The sequence below is a fragment of the Ostrinia furnacalis genome, unplaced genomic scaffold (assembly GCF_004193835.3).
Source record: "Ostrinia furnacalis isolate ACB-3 unplaced genomic scaffold, ASM419383v2 OfSCF0680, whole genome shotgun sequence".
In the NCBI taxonomy this organism is placed as follows: Eukaryota; Metazoa; Arthropoda; class Insecta; order Lepidoptera; family Crambidae; genus Ostrinia; species Ostrinia furnacalis.
In genome coordinates, this window is record NW_021130919.1 from 1 (window position 1) to 14,395 (window position 14,395).

Below are 14,395 nucleotides of genomic sequence, written 5' to 3' on the forward strand. Positions count from 1 at the left end.
CGAACTCAGTGACTCTAGGACTGAGGTGAGATATCATCATCATCATCATTTTAACCACAGGACACCCACTGCTGAACATAGGCCTTCCTGCTACCTTTATGAGGTCGTTGATCCACTTTGTGGATGGACGTCCTATGCTGCGCTTTCTGGTGGTACGTGGCCTCCACTCCAGAACCTTGCTGCCCCATCGGCCGTCAGTACTGCGTACTATGTGCCCTGCCCATTGCCACTTCATTTCAGTCATAGGACGTCCACTGCTGTACATAGGCCTCCCTCATTGATTTATGCCCGTTTTCACCATCAATCCCTAATTTTTAAGTGACCCCTATGGTAAGGTAACACATACAGGAAATTTGTTTTCAAAGTGGTCACTTAAAAATTTGGGATTGATGGTGAAAACGGGCATTAGTGGTCTATATCCAACGCGCCTTTCTGCTACCTTTATGAGGTCGTTGAAGCACTTTGTGGATGGACGTTCTACGCTGCGTTTTCTGGTACGTGACCTCCGCTCCAGAACCTTGCTGCCCCATCGGCCGTCAGTTCTGCGTACTATGTGCCCTGCCCATTGCCACTTCAGCTTGCTTCAGGTGAGATATAATAATGTAGTAATCAGGTGAGTACAAGCAAGAGAACGTCCGCATAATGGACACGGAAGACCTGCCGCCGCTGACACTGGACCGCATGTTCGTGAGGATGCCTCAGAGCAAGGCCGGCTGCTCCTTCTGCCAGTACTTCNGGAGCTAAGCGACTCTAGGACTGAGGTGAGACATCATCATTTCAGCCACAGGACGTCCACTGCTGAACATAGGCCTCCCCCAATGATTTCCACATCTCTCGAATGGTAGCAGCCTGCATCTAGCGCCTTCCTGATTCGTAAATGAAAGTCCCACGGTGCGTTTGCTGGTACGTGGCCTCCACTCCAGAACCTTGCTACCCCATCGGCCGTCAGTACTGCGTACTATGTGCCCTGCCCATTGCCACTTAAGCTTTCTTCAGGTGAGATATAATCATCATTTCAGCCACAGGACGTCCACTGCTGAACATAGGCCTCCCTCATTGATTTATGCCCGTTTTCGCCATCAATCCCTAATTTTTAAGTGACCCCTATGGTAACACGTAACAGGAAATTTGTTTTCAAAGGGGTCACTTAAAAATTAGGGATTGATGGTGAAAACGGGCATTAGTGGTCCATATCCAGCGCGCCTTTCTGCTACCTTTATGAGGTCGTTGATACACTTTGTGGACGGACGTCCTACACTGCGTTTTCCGGTACGTAGCCTCCATTTCAGAACCTTGCTATCTAGTAACGAAATAGATGTAAACAACTCGTCCTCTTCCAAAACTTGTATCTTGTGGTGTCAATAGAACGTAAACGAAACGTACTAAAAATAATAATATTCGATAACGCAACTGGAACAATAGTATGTAGTTGTATCAATTGGTAAAGAAAGGATATTGGTCTTCGTCCATAAATATTGTTGGCCTAAGAACCAACAGTGATGAAAAATACCTCTCTAAATTCAAAATGACACGACTAGCATAAACGAACAATGACCCTAACGAACACTTCTAAAAACTATTTCTTTAATTTTATAGGATGAGATCAAGGAAGCAGTGAACAAGGCGTGCGACCGCTTGCCGAAGTCCATCGATGGGGAATGCCGCACCTTCGTCACCAACTACGGACCCGCCGTCATCGCTCTGCTGGTGCAAGAGATTGACCCGGCTAGTGTGAGTGTTATTTTTTTTAATAGATCTCAAGCTAAGAGTGGAACTAGGAGGTAATTATTGTCACTTAGATTTGCTATGGCCCTAAATATACCACTGTTGCGGCTCAATCCGTCTATCAAGCGTCTCTAATACTTAATTGCATAACTTGATGATACCATGACCGAGGAAACTCTGTGCAGATTCTGCCATACAGAAGAAGAAACGGCCATGCATGTTCTTTGCTCATGCTTCCCGCTTATGAGCAAAAGAAGTATCCATCTAGGGCGACACATTATGCACCCGGATGAGATAGCAGATATCACGCTCCAAAGAATCTGGAAATTTATAGACTCAACGGGACTAAGCAGTGAACTCTAAAGACAAGGGCTGCCACAATAGATCAAACCTGGTCGAGCTGGTGCAAATGAAGGCCCAAAACCAATAATAATAATAATAATTGCATAACTTATAATTAAATAATCACTTAACTTCCTTTCCTAACTAAATCGTAATTTCTAATACATGTAATTGTTTGCTATTGCTTTGTCGCAGGCGTTTTTAAACTTCATTCTATTTTGTACTGTCAAAATCACTTACCTTCCAGTCGCCGCGCGATACGCACTATTGTAATACATTTTCAAATAATACGAAATATTCATCAAACCTGAGTTTTATTGGCTCCGAATGTCAGCGAAGACAACCACACTATTAATTTACTAGATGCAGGATTTTTTGGTAAATTGTGACTTAACGGCAATCATAGTAGATCGAAACCGGTCGCCTCTGCTATTAAAAAAGTCACTTAGATCGCTATCTTAGATTTTTTTTAAATTAAATACCTACGACTGACAGTTTTCAAGCTGCTGTTACTTTGAAACTAAATCAATGACTCGGACGGGTCATTGATTATTGAGTCGGCTTATACATATGGTTTAAATTTAAAGACGTAATAATTAATTATCCTGTTTTTCTATCTAAGAAGTTTCCTATCTCTGTGAACATTGCTGTGATCCTTTGTTAACCATGTTATTAATGCAGGTATGCCCAGCGCTGGGCCTGTGCGAACAGACTCAAGAAGTGAGGAAAGTGTCCATCAACTTTGAGAAGTCCAACTGCCCGCTGTGCCTGTTCGCTGTCGAACAACTCGAGACCATGCTGAAGAACAACCGCACTGAGGTTGGTAGAAAACAAAACTCCTCGAAGCAAAAAGTTGTCATAGAATCCTACTTCAATTTAAATTCGAAAGATACGTCTTTCTTTAACGTATCTTCATGTTACGAGTTTACGATCTTATGGTCCTTTAAGAAAAAATAAAGATGCCGTAGTAAAAGCAATGAGTGGAGGGACTCCAATTTATCAGAGAAAAATTAAAGACATGGCCTACTTTTCTCAAGCTGTTCAAACGGGTTGCGATGCCTAATGTTCGCCCCTTACGACATTCACGGGAATAGTGGGCGTAGTTCTATTTAACTCTGCCGTACGCAAATAATATTGGCTAATTTTTACAAAACTTGGAAGCTTATCAAGCTCAAGAGTTCACCCGCAAGGTGGACTGACGACCTCATAAAAGTAGCAGGAAGGCGCTGTATGCAAGCCGCTACCAACCGGGCGGTATGGAAGTCATTGGGGGAGGCCTGTGTTCAGCAGTGGACGTCCTGTGGCTGAAATGATGATGTAAGCTCATCCTGTATTATGGCTTTATCCCACAGGAGAACATCCGCCACGCTCTAGACAATCTCTGCACCCACCTGTCAACCAAACTTCAAACTGAGTGCGTGGACTTCGTGGATGCTTACACCAACCAACTGGTGGAGATGCTGGTCGCTAACATGGACGCTCAAGAAGTCTGCGTCTACCTTAAGCTGTGCACGGTAAGACAAGCTAAGCTAGATTTCTTATTATAAATGATGGGTTATAGGTGTTAATTGAAAAATGATAAAAGAATAACAGAGATTTTAATAGATTTACACAGGAACTACAGACACTAGACAGCCTTACAGACAGAGAGACCGGAAACAGCAAGTGACAGATGTCAAAAAAAAAATTGTATTTGCGTTTAGAAATTACAACAATAAAACGTAAAGTACGGCCAACGAGAAGCGATACCAAATGTAAACAAACCCAATGTCATGGGTGAACCCGTCTGACTTTGACATATTTTGGCGGGAGAACGAGACATTACGACAAATACACAAGATGGGAAGAGACAAAATATATTGTCAATTCGACAGTCGTATCGACCTTTTGTATCGCTGCTAGTTGGTCGTACAACAGAATAATAATAAGTACTACGTACAGAAGTTTTACTTCGCGAAGGTATTTAAAAAAAATATGCTCAATGTCATTAACAATATGGTGTAAATTAGCCTGTCTCAAGAGTCAAGCACCATTTTGTTGACAAACGTCAGTGATCGGCACTGCGCCGAAGCTATAGGGCTGACTTCGGTAAAATGATGTGACGTGAGGTGCCAAACTGCGGAAAATGGCGGAGGAAATACATGATTTAGCATGAATTATCATGAATAATATTAACTACTTATTTACCTCTCAGTGTCTTGAGACAACTTAAAAAAGTACATTCTGTGTTTTTATTATTATTTAGGCAGTTAAATACTGCACAGTATTTAGTACACCATTTTCTTTATTTTCTTCCATCATACCCAAGAATACGCGTGCGTGAGTCAATGTTCGCTCGTATGTGAGGCCTTGTCGAATAGTGTCCTGTAGGTGGGCCATCGTGCGTGTTTTGTTTTCGATGTAAACTCGCGGAGATGAACAGGCCTGGTCGTACTTTATACTAAATAAAGTACTGAGATTTAAGTTGGATTAAATTATGGACTAGAAAAATCTTATAACAAAACAAGTTTTATCAGTCATCCTAGAACTATGTGTCAAAAATAAACCCACAAAACCCCTAGTTTAATTTTTTAACCCCTAGATTAATGGAACGAATTATCACGCCTAAGACCCGGTTTCCACCTAGGCGTTCCAACCAATCAGATTTCAAGCATTGTTGTAGAATGAAATCTGATTGGTTATTCAAAACATTTATCCGCCCCGTTCCGCTTTGGTGGAATTCGAGCGGGCCTACGACTCACATAATCTTTGCAATATCAGTAACAATATCAGAGTGGTTCCCCAAAAAATATGTATTTATCTACTATTTTTTATTTCTTCTGAAGGACACATCGATTAAAACCGATCCATTAAAGATCACTCACTCGAGCATCGACAAATTCCACGACAATCCGCAACTGAATGCCGACAGGAACAACAGGAAGAAGTCTATGCTACCCGCACACATGCTCGTGAATGGCGATATCGGTAAGTTATTATTTAACAATTAGCTTTTGCCAACGGCTTCGCTCGCGTAAAATTTAGTTTGTCACATATGGTTATAAAAATCTGTTGAGTAATTTGGCGTGAAAGAGTAATAAATATACATACATTGACAAGTTAAAGTTACTATATGGCCACCACTTTACCCACTATGACGTTGCTTTTTCTTATTCTAGTGTTTGTAATAATTGAAGTCACCGCAACCATACACAAGTAAAAATAATAATTATGGGGCCAGATTTTTTTCCAAAAAAATGTGTTACTTAAAACCTTTAGGTAATGTCCTAACCAAACTGGGAACATGTACACAAAGTAATGGCTACCAGCGGTTATGAAAGCCACTGAATAGCCACCAGATTACATACACGCCAAGACTTATTTCATTTTTAGTGGCTCTTAGAATTTACGTTTTAAAATCCATAAATAAACAATGCAATGCAATTCTCAAGCTTATTTTTGCCTTATGGCAGTGTTATCACTTCTACGAGAATTTAAATAAATTAATTGAATTAGGTATTTATATTGTAACATTCGAACAGAAACGAATGAAATTAAGACTTATTTCATTTTTAGTGGCTCTTGGAATTTACGTTTTAAAATCCATAAATAAACAATGCAATGCAATTCTCAAGCTTATTTTTGTCATAACACTTCTACGAGAATTTAAATAAATCAATTGAATCAATTATATTGTAACATTTGAACAGAAACGAACGAAATTCCCGACGACACCGTAAACGGTCGGCCCATCAACAAGGTGTCGCAGAAGACCGTGTGTGTCGTCTGCGAGTTCGTCATGAAGGAGATCGACGAGCAGATCAAGGATAAACACAACGAGGTGAGTTTACAATAAATTTCAGTGAAACCTACCAAATCTATGTAAGACCACTTATGTAGGGTAAACCAACAGTCATTGGACAAAACAACCGTTGAATTTTCTTTAAATGAATATTCGTTCAAATACAATGAATATTCCTTAAAAAAACGCCCTTTTATCTCCATCAGTCGGAATCTCTCAGTTATTGAAATAGAAATGCTATTTTTAATTCGGTAAATAACTGTCCAATAACTTTCTTAAGTATCCAATGACAGGCAGTTTACCCTACCTGGAATTACGAAAATAAAGAAATTTGATTTGATTTGTACTGTATTACCAATTACCAAGGAATAAGGTTGCTTTCCGTCAACGCGAGTATTGAAATAAATCTTCAAGCTATTTAGGTTTATGATGTAGTAAAGTTGATAGTATAGCAGACTGCTCTGCAGGTTTAATTTTGCCAAAAAATGTAGCAATTACAGCTACATGACGTGCCACTAATAAGCTGTCGTCGTCCGTACAGCACCGACAAACGAACACTTCACCACGTATTAACGTAACTTCGATAAAATATACGTCACGACGCCGGCGAATACGTCTTTTCGCATGCATATTTTATTTTTAGTGTAAATACAAAGTTGTGATAACACTATGTAATGTTAAAAGAAAATTTGTATTAGAGTAGGCGCACACCATTGATTTTTAGTTGGCCGATAGTTGTGCCCGATTTTAATTTGTATGAAGAATCGCCCAAATCGAATCGGCGCAGTGTGCGCACTCCCATACATGCCCATACTGATCAACTGCCCGACTAAACTATCTTCCGACGAAAAATCAACGGTGTGCGCCTACTCTTATTGATTTCAAAGCTAATTGAAACAATTAATTCGCTTTCGAGGGCTAAAATTGCTTCAAAAAAGTCGTCTCTTGGAATTGTTGATTACTATAGTCTGGTCTATGAGCAGAGAATAGCTAGCTAGAATTTTGTCCAATGACCCCAAGCTACCCATCCTTATCGCGCGTAATTATGTTGCTGTCGCGCTCGCACACTCACTGCCTGCGGGCGCCCGTCGCACAGTCGCGATAAGGATGGGTAGCTTGGGGTCATTGGACAAAATTCTACGTGCTCACAGACCGGGCTTTAGTGTCAAATAAAATAATAAATAAATAAATATCCTTAGACATTTTACACTGCGCTTCTAGTCCCAAACTAAGCAAAGCTTGTACTATTCAATGCATTCTGCAACAGGATGAAATCAAGAAGATAGTTCACGGCGTGTGCCGCCACATGCCCAAGTCGGTGCGCGCCGAGTGCGACCAGTTCGTGGAGAAATACGCCGACCTCGTCATCAGCCTGCTGGCCCAGGAGCTCGAACCCGACCAGGTGTGCCAGCAGCTCAAGCTCTGCGACCCGCAGATCATAGCACTGGATGGAATCAGAGGTAAGACTAACAGAATTATTAGAGATGGATAGATTGGTGGTTCTTGCAGAGTAGAACAGGAACTAAGGGTGACAGGAAGAGGTGACTAAAGGAACGCCAAAACTCCTAATCCAGTCAGGCCAAGTGTGATTAATATCATGAGCTAATGCTCAAGCTGTGCGACCCGCAGATCATAGCACTGGATGGCATCAGAGGTAAGACCAACTGAAGAATTAGTCCTTATTAAAGAGATAGATTGGTGGTGAACAGGAACGCCCTTCAAGAGGTGACTAAGGGAGAAATATGCGAACGCCAGACCTAATCCAATCAGGTGGGACCCTCAGATCATGGCGCTCGACGGCATCAGAGGTAAGACCAACTGAAGAATTAGTCCTTTAAAGAAATGGATAGATTGGTGGTTCTTGCGGAGTAGAATATGACAGCCCCTTCTCTTTAAGAGGTGACTAAAGGAACGCCAAAACTCCTAATCCAGGCCAAGTGTGCTATTAGCTCAAGCTCTGCGATCATGGCGCTCGAAGGCATTAGAGGTAAGACCAACTGAAGAATTAGTCCTTTAAAGAGATGGATAGATTGGTGGTTCTTGCCGAGTAGAATAAGACAGCCCCTTCTCTTCAAGAGGTGACTAAGGGAACGCCAAAACTCCTAATCCAGTTAGGCCAGGTGTTAGCTGAAGCTCTGCGACCCTCAGATCGTGGCGCTCGAAGGCATCAGAGGTAAGACCAACTGAAGAATTAGTCTTTTAAATAGATGGATAGATTGGTGGTTCTTGCAGAGTAGAATAGGAACGCTCCTTTTCTTCGAGAAGTGACTAAGGGAGAACTATGCGAACGTCAGATTTTCCCATCTAGCAGGCCAAGTGTGTCATTAGCTGAAACTGTGTGACCCTCAGATTATAGCACTCGATTTGATTAAAGGTACGACCAACGGAAAAAGTACTCATTATTAAGCTAAAGATATGGGTAGAGTATGGTGGTTCCTGCAGTGTAGAATAGGTCTACCTCTACTCTTCCCGATGCGTCTAAGAGAGAAATTGAGAACAACAAGTCTCCCCAGCCCGTAATGCCAGCATGGGGAGCGTAGGCCAAATCCTCCATTTGCCTCTGATCAATTAGAAAGTCGTCCTCCTGTCGTGGAGACTAAATGACCTGATGATGGTAATAATAGACTTTGAAACTAAAAAAGCGTCTGTTTCCCAGCAGAAGAGATCCTGGACTGCGCCGTATGCGAGACGGTGGTGTTGGCCGTCAAGAAAGTGCTCAACAACGATAAAGTGGACCGCAACATCGTGCACATCGTCGAGAAGTCCTGCGCCCTGCTGCCGGCCAAGTACTACGACAGGGTAAGTTGAATACTAACTAACAAATTGCTTACAGGTGGACAAAGAGTGGCTTTGACTCTCCAGCGCAAGTTTTTTGAAATCATTTAACAAAAACACAGATTTTTTTCTGAAAAATGTTTCTTTAGAAGCGTCTATACCTCATCATATCTCTCGTGGCTTGTGTAGACAAACAAACAAAAAATCATAGCGCAAAACAAAACTAATGTGTCCAGCGAGTTAACGAGTTGTCAAAATGACAGATGACGCCCCTCGACCCCCGCGGAATTTTGTGTATAGATGACCCACGCTGAATTGTCCCACCAAACTCAATGACAGGGGGGCGCTACCATCGTTCAACTATATGGTTTCCAACATGGCAAAAATATCGGAATCAGCGATCCGGTATTGACGGTGGCGCCCCACTGTCAATGTCATGCATAGGACAGTTCAGTATTTTGGAACTATAATGTGTCCAGCGAGTTAACGAGTTGTCAAAATGACAGATAACGTGACAGTACCCTGCCCCTCGACCCCCGCGGAATATTGTGTACGTGCTTTCCACCGAGCATAGAAAGCAAAAACATTGTTGACGCAAACAAAAATGTGTAATGAAACAATGTTTTATGTAGACAATTTTGTTGAATGTTGACATGTCTTTGTTGATTGTGTAGGACATAACACGCGCTGTTATGTGTGTTGCTTGTATAAAGACAGGACTCCATTAATAGTGTTTTATTCCACCAGTGCCACACCATGATGGAGATATACGGAGACAGCGTGATCCACCTGATCGAAACCATGGGCGTCAAGGGTGTGTGCCAAAAGATCGGGCTCTGCAGCGCTTCGGAGGCCTTCGTCGTCGATATGCATAAGGGCAACCATTGATTGGTAAGTTTGTGTGATGATAATATTCTTAACGCGTCTGTGCTACAACTGTTCAGATTCAGTTAGGTTATTATGTCACGTGATTAATCATGTCACAGAGTAGATAAGGTCCAAGTGACTCCCTACAGTGGCACTGCCTGCTAACAAACGAAACTTGGGAAAAGTACCCTTTGGAAAAATCATAAGGAGACAACTTCAATTACTAAACAGGGCACATTTATTTGACTCATTTAGATGCAGTGCCCCAGACGACTAAACACTTTCTAAATGATATTTTCATACAAAATAAAAGTCTAAATATGTCATAAATGGTTCAATTTTCCCTAAGGCTCATAGTGTAACCTAGGATTTTGACTCATACCACCACCATACATACGGCAATATTTTTGACAACCTTACAATGTCTGACAAAATAATGTTGCCAGTCTAATGTTTACATTATTTATCTATTGTTTCAGGATAAGCAGGTCGAACAATCTTCGTGAGATTGTAGCCGCATTAGTAATCTCCATTTTAATATTATTATGTAAGTCATGATTTTTTTACCAAAACCATGTAGAATTAAGTTTGGTTTGTTTCAAGAGAAGTATTGTGACTTTTTCTTTCATGTACTTTCTTTTTCGTAGTTTCCTTATTTTACGCTAAGTATTTTTTTATTAATCGTGGATTTATTGGAGACTAAAATTCAATTAGCCCCTATTTTTATAAAATGTGTGTAAATTTTTAAATCCAAAAGTGTACTTATGTTTTATGCGTACAATAATAGCTTCATCAAGTTAAAATAATATCATCTTAACGTAAAGTTGGCTCATAATACATTATAATGTCATATCGTAATAATATGAATAACCGCAGATTATAGCTAACAATATTTTATTGCGAAATGTAATTAACTCACGCTAGCCTGTGATAAGTCATTTGTAAACTGTTTCTATATAAAAAGTAAAGTTTGGAAAAGTATCATTCGTGTTTTATTTCATAGTACGCCCCATTGCAATATGCGACAACGATGTTTAACTAAATTCTGAAATGTATAAAAAATGTTCAAAAATAAATTGACTATTTTATTCACAAGAATTATTTTACATTATAGAAATAACAAGATAGTTACTTGAAAAATAAATATTTACATGATTACGTCCCCGCTAAAAAGACATTGGCATTTTAAAGTGGCAGATGCTAAAAAGAATGCAGCATTATTTTACAGATTGCAATAATCTCTTTATTTACCAGCAATCAAAATGGATTGGGAAGCTTATTCCTCCAGGACAGCAGCTCGTGATTAACGATAGTATTCAATATTTATCGTGCCAGCTCCGGCTCCTTCGGGTTAATACAGGGTGTTAGGTAAATGGGTATATGAGCCGACACTAGCCCATGTTAACATGGTCATATATAAATGGTATGGTGAAGTCAGAAATTTGATGTCATCATTTTATTTTTTTTTAATTTTCATACAAAATAAATTTTATAAAATCCGATTTGTATGAAAATAAAAATAATTAAAATGAAGATATCAATTTTCTGACCTCACCATACCATTTATATGACCATGTTAATATGGGCTAGTGTCGGCTCATATACCCATTTACCTAACATCCTGTATAGTAACCTGTGTTCCGACACGTTCTACTAAATTACTCGACTGGTGCGAACAAGGATAGAGCTGGCAGTAGGCTCGGCGATGTGCTTCAACTTCACTGAACGGTACTGGATCTAATCTTATAGGTATAGATTTCTGCGGGTGACTCTTGAAGCGGAAAGGGCGTGTGACTAGATGCACATAGCTCTCTATATTGACATCAAGCTTTACAAAAAGGTTACTGAAGAGAGATGATCTACCGTAGCTCTCTCTATTGATTTCAAGCCTTCTTCAGTTGAGGAGTGATTCTTCAGATGGCAACTGAACTAATCAATCAAGTAGGTAAAGCTAAGAATAATGAACAGAGTTGGGTCTACTATAGCTTCTTCGATATTAAGCCATCTTCAGTAGTCGGTAGTAGTAGTAGTAAGGTATCTTCAGCTCAGTAGCGACTCTTCAGATGGCAGCGGCATGTGACAACGCCTCCTCCCTATGTCCGAGCGGCTGCGGATCGTAATGTGTCTGAACACCAAAAATGTAGGTAGTCGAGTAGGTTACTAAATCGTTTAATCGAGCCAATCTATTGTGTTCTATTTGGACAGACGAGTACACCCCAACCACGCGTCCAGGCTCACTCGTTCGTATTAGATCTAATATCTTTCTTTCTATAGATTTCTTTGTGCGACTCTTATGGTAGAAAGGGCGTGTGATTAAATGCACATCTCTCTCTCTTTCTATTGATTTCAAACTATCTTCAGTTGAGCAATGACTCCTCAGACGGGAGCGGCGTATGACACCGCCGCTCCTCGCGCTGACCGGGCGGCTGCGGTGCCAGCTCCGGTTCGTTGGGGTTGTGCCGGCGCAAGTATTCAGCCAGCCACAGCACCGGCTCAGCCGGCTTCTCATGAGCTAGTGCCGTTAGAGCTGGTAATAAGGTTGGTGTGATGTGCTTCTGGATGTAGTCGTTTACCTGCCAGTGCCGGGTTATTGGGCCCACGATCACTGGAATAAAGAAGAAAATTAAGTTTCTCCTATAGCACACCTTCGCCGCGAAACCATGAGATCCTATATCAGTAGGACACATGTCTGCGTAGGACATGTTATACATACATTAACGCTACTTGTACTACTGTTTCGGGACAATAATGTAAGAATTAGGTGATGAGAAAAAAGAAAAGAGACTGAAATGCTTGAAAGAGTACAAGTATTTTTCCGAGACGATCGTAATATCACGCAATCAGGAGCATATGAATAAACTAGCGGCCGCCCGCGACTTCGTACGCGTGAATCCCGTTTTACCATTTAGAGGTGGAGTTTCGTAAAATCCTTTCTTAGCGGATGCCTACGTCATAACATCTACCTGCATGCCTCAGGCCAATCCGTCCAGTGAAAATTTAGATGTCAGAGAATCCATCAAGGTACAATTTGTTTTCCACCATTAGGTGTTTGAATCTGGGATCATCTGACCATTTCTAGGTAGTTTCATAAGTAATAAGTACCAAGGGATTCCACTTACTGCTAGGAAAGAAGAAATGTATCTCTCTCAGCGCCTCCGAGTGGTTCTCGCTGCCGTGCACCGCGTTGAAATAATCGCCATACTGCGTGCGGCGACCGTAGCACGCGCGTAGGCTGTCTGGCCAATATGCCTGAGCTTCTGCTACACTGAAAATGAAGATTAAATATTATGTACATAACTGTACATAACCGGTTTCTTTTGGACGACGATTTGACTTATTTCATCCAATGTGGGGCTAACATGTGCTTATGGGTAAAATGTCAGTCACGGCATGCATTCTAGCTAGCCCGGGAGTGTAAGGCCTCAGCCTCGAACTTAGCGGGCAGCGGGGCGGCGGCGGCGGCGGCGCGGGAGCGGGGCGGGCAACGCAGACCCGTTCTCGAAACAAGCGGGCAGCTCGCGCGGCGCTTTAGCGGCGAAGTGTTGTGTTCGGGGTTGTGTTGTCGAGATATTTGTTTTTATTCGCGAACGAAATGTCTGAACAACGGCGACAATTTTATTTCGATTCAAATTTATTCCTTACGCTCGATTTATTGTGGGCAAAAGAAGGAGTGCGCTGCCCGCTCGTTGCCCGCTCCGGCGCCGCTGCCGCGCCGCTGTTTTCGAGAACCGGTCTATTTGATTTTACGCATAAGATCCTGCCGCTCCCGCCCCGCCGCCGCTCCCGCCCCGCCGCCGCTCCCGCGCCGCTGCCCGCTAAGTTCGAGGCTGAGGCCTTAGGTAGACCGCCTGTCAGAGCGTTGCACTCTACAAGGGTCGAAAGATAGTTTTTCCAACTGTGAATGCATACTCAGCATGAATAGTATACAAGTTACATAAAGTTGTAGCTCGTATTGTGCCCTAATTGATACGACGTCAAGAAAGAAGAATACATACCGAGCAGGGCCCATAAGCGTCCGCCACTTCTGTATGCAGTTCTTAGCGGCCAGCACGAGAGCGATGATGGGCCCGTTGGACATGTGGGCCACGAGGTGTGGGAAGTGATGGCGTCCGTAATGGCCCTTGTACAACTCCGCCGCTTGCTCGGGAGTAAGGCGGACGATACGCTTCTGGAATAATCATAATATCTACATTAGCATCTATTATATCTACATCTACACTAATATTATAAAGAGNCGTTGGCGATTGTAGTTAAATAGGATAAGAATTACTTCGTTTTTATTTTCTGTATGTAATTTGTTAATTTTTTGGTAGGGTCTTTATTTTAATTACTTAGGTTGGTAGTTGGTAGGTACTTACTTATTTGATTTTAATGATAATCACTATAGGTACGTATAATTTTAGTAGAAAGAAAGGTCATTGAATGACTAAGTGACTCACTCACTCATCACGAAGTCTCAGAAACTACAAGTCTCAAAAGAGTTCTCATAGGGGTTAATGGTCTATTCCACTTTGATCACCTGGCTTTGATCACCAAGATGATCAAAGTGGACTCCAGTTAAATTATTTTTTTAGTGTTCTTTGATCACCTATAAATAAATTATACCTCTGAATTGTCACATACATGTCCAATTTGTTTATTGCGGTTTTTAGAAAATATCTAAAATGTTACAAAACAAAATATGTACACTCGCGAGCAAAACTATGGAATCACTTAATGAAGTTGTTTCCACGCGATCTTGTGTACTAACGAATTTGTTAGTAACAAAAAAAGTGGCACCATTTTAAAGATTAAACTTTTACCTTTAAATTGATACCAAATTCATTTAAATCACACCAGTATTTAAAAAGATATCGCGGCTGATGTGAAGAAGTATGGAAAAAGACATGTATCATTGTTTGATAC

General features: G+C 41.4%; 2 protein-coding genes across 2 annotated transcripts; one reads left to right on the forward strand and one right to left on the reverse strand.

Moving 5' to 3' along the window:
• Window positions 1–603: 603 nt before the first annotated feature.
• LOC114366743 (prosaposin-like) lies at window positions 604–10,390 on the forward strand. Its single transcript, XM_028323704.1, is given in 11 exon segments — window positions 604–733; window positions 736–761; window positions 1,597–1,731; window positions 2,749–2,886; window positions 3,420–3,581; window positions 4,893–5,034; window positions 5,757–5,887; window positions 7,116–7,308; window positions 8,508–8,647; window positions 9,371–9,514; window positions 9,970–10,390. Coding segments are annotated over 10 exon segments (1,299 nt in total). The 5' UTR covers window positions 604–642; the 3' UTR covers window positions 9,512–9,514; window positions 9,970–10,390.
• A 1,255-nt stretch (window positions 10,391–11,645) lies between these two features.
• LOC114366742 (nucleoside diphosphate kinase homolog 5-like) lies at window positions 11,646–13,658 on the reverse strand (the record flags this gene model as incomplete). Its single annotated transcript, XM_028323703.1, has 3 exons — window positions 11,646–12,095; window positions 12,610–12,755; window positions 13,486–13,658. Coding segments are annotated over 3 exons (567 nt in total), but the record flags the coding sequence as incomplete, so codon positions are not given.
• Window positions 13,659–14,395: the final 737 nt, after the last annotated feature.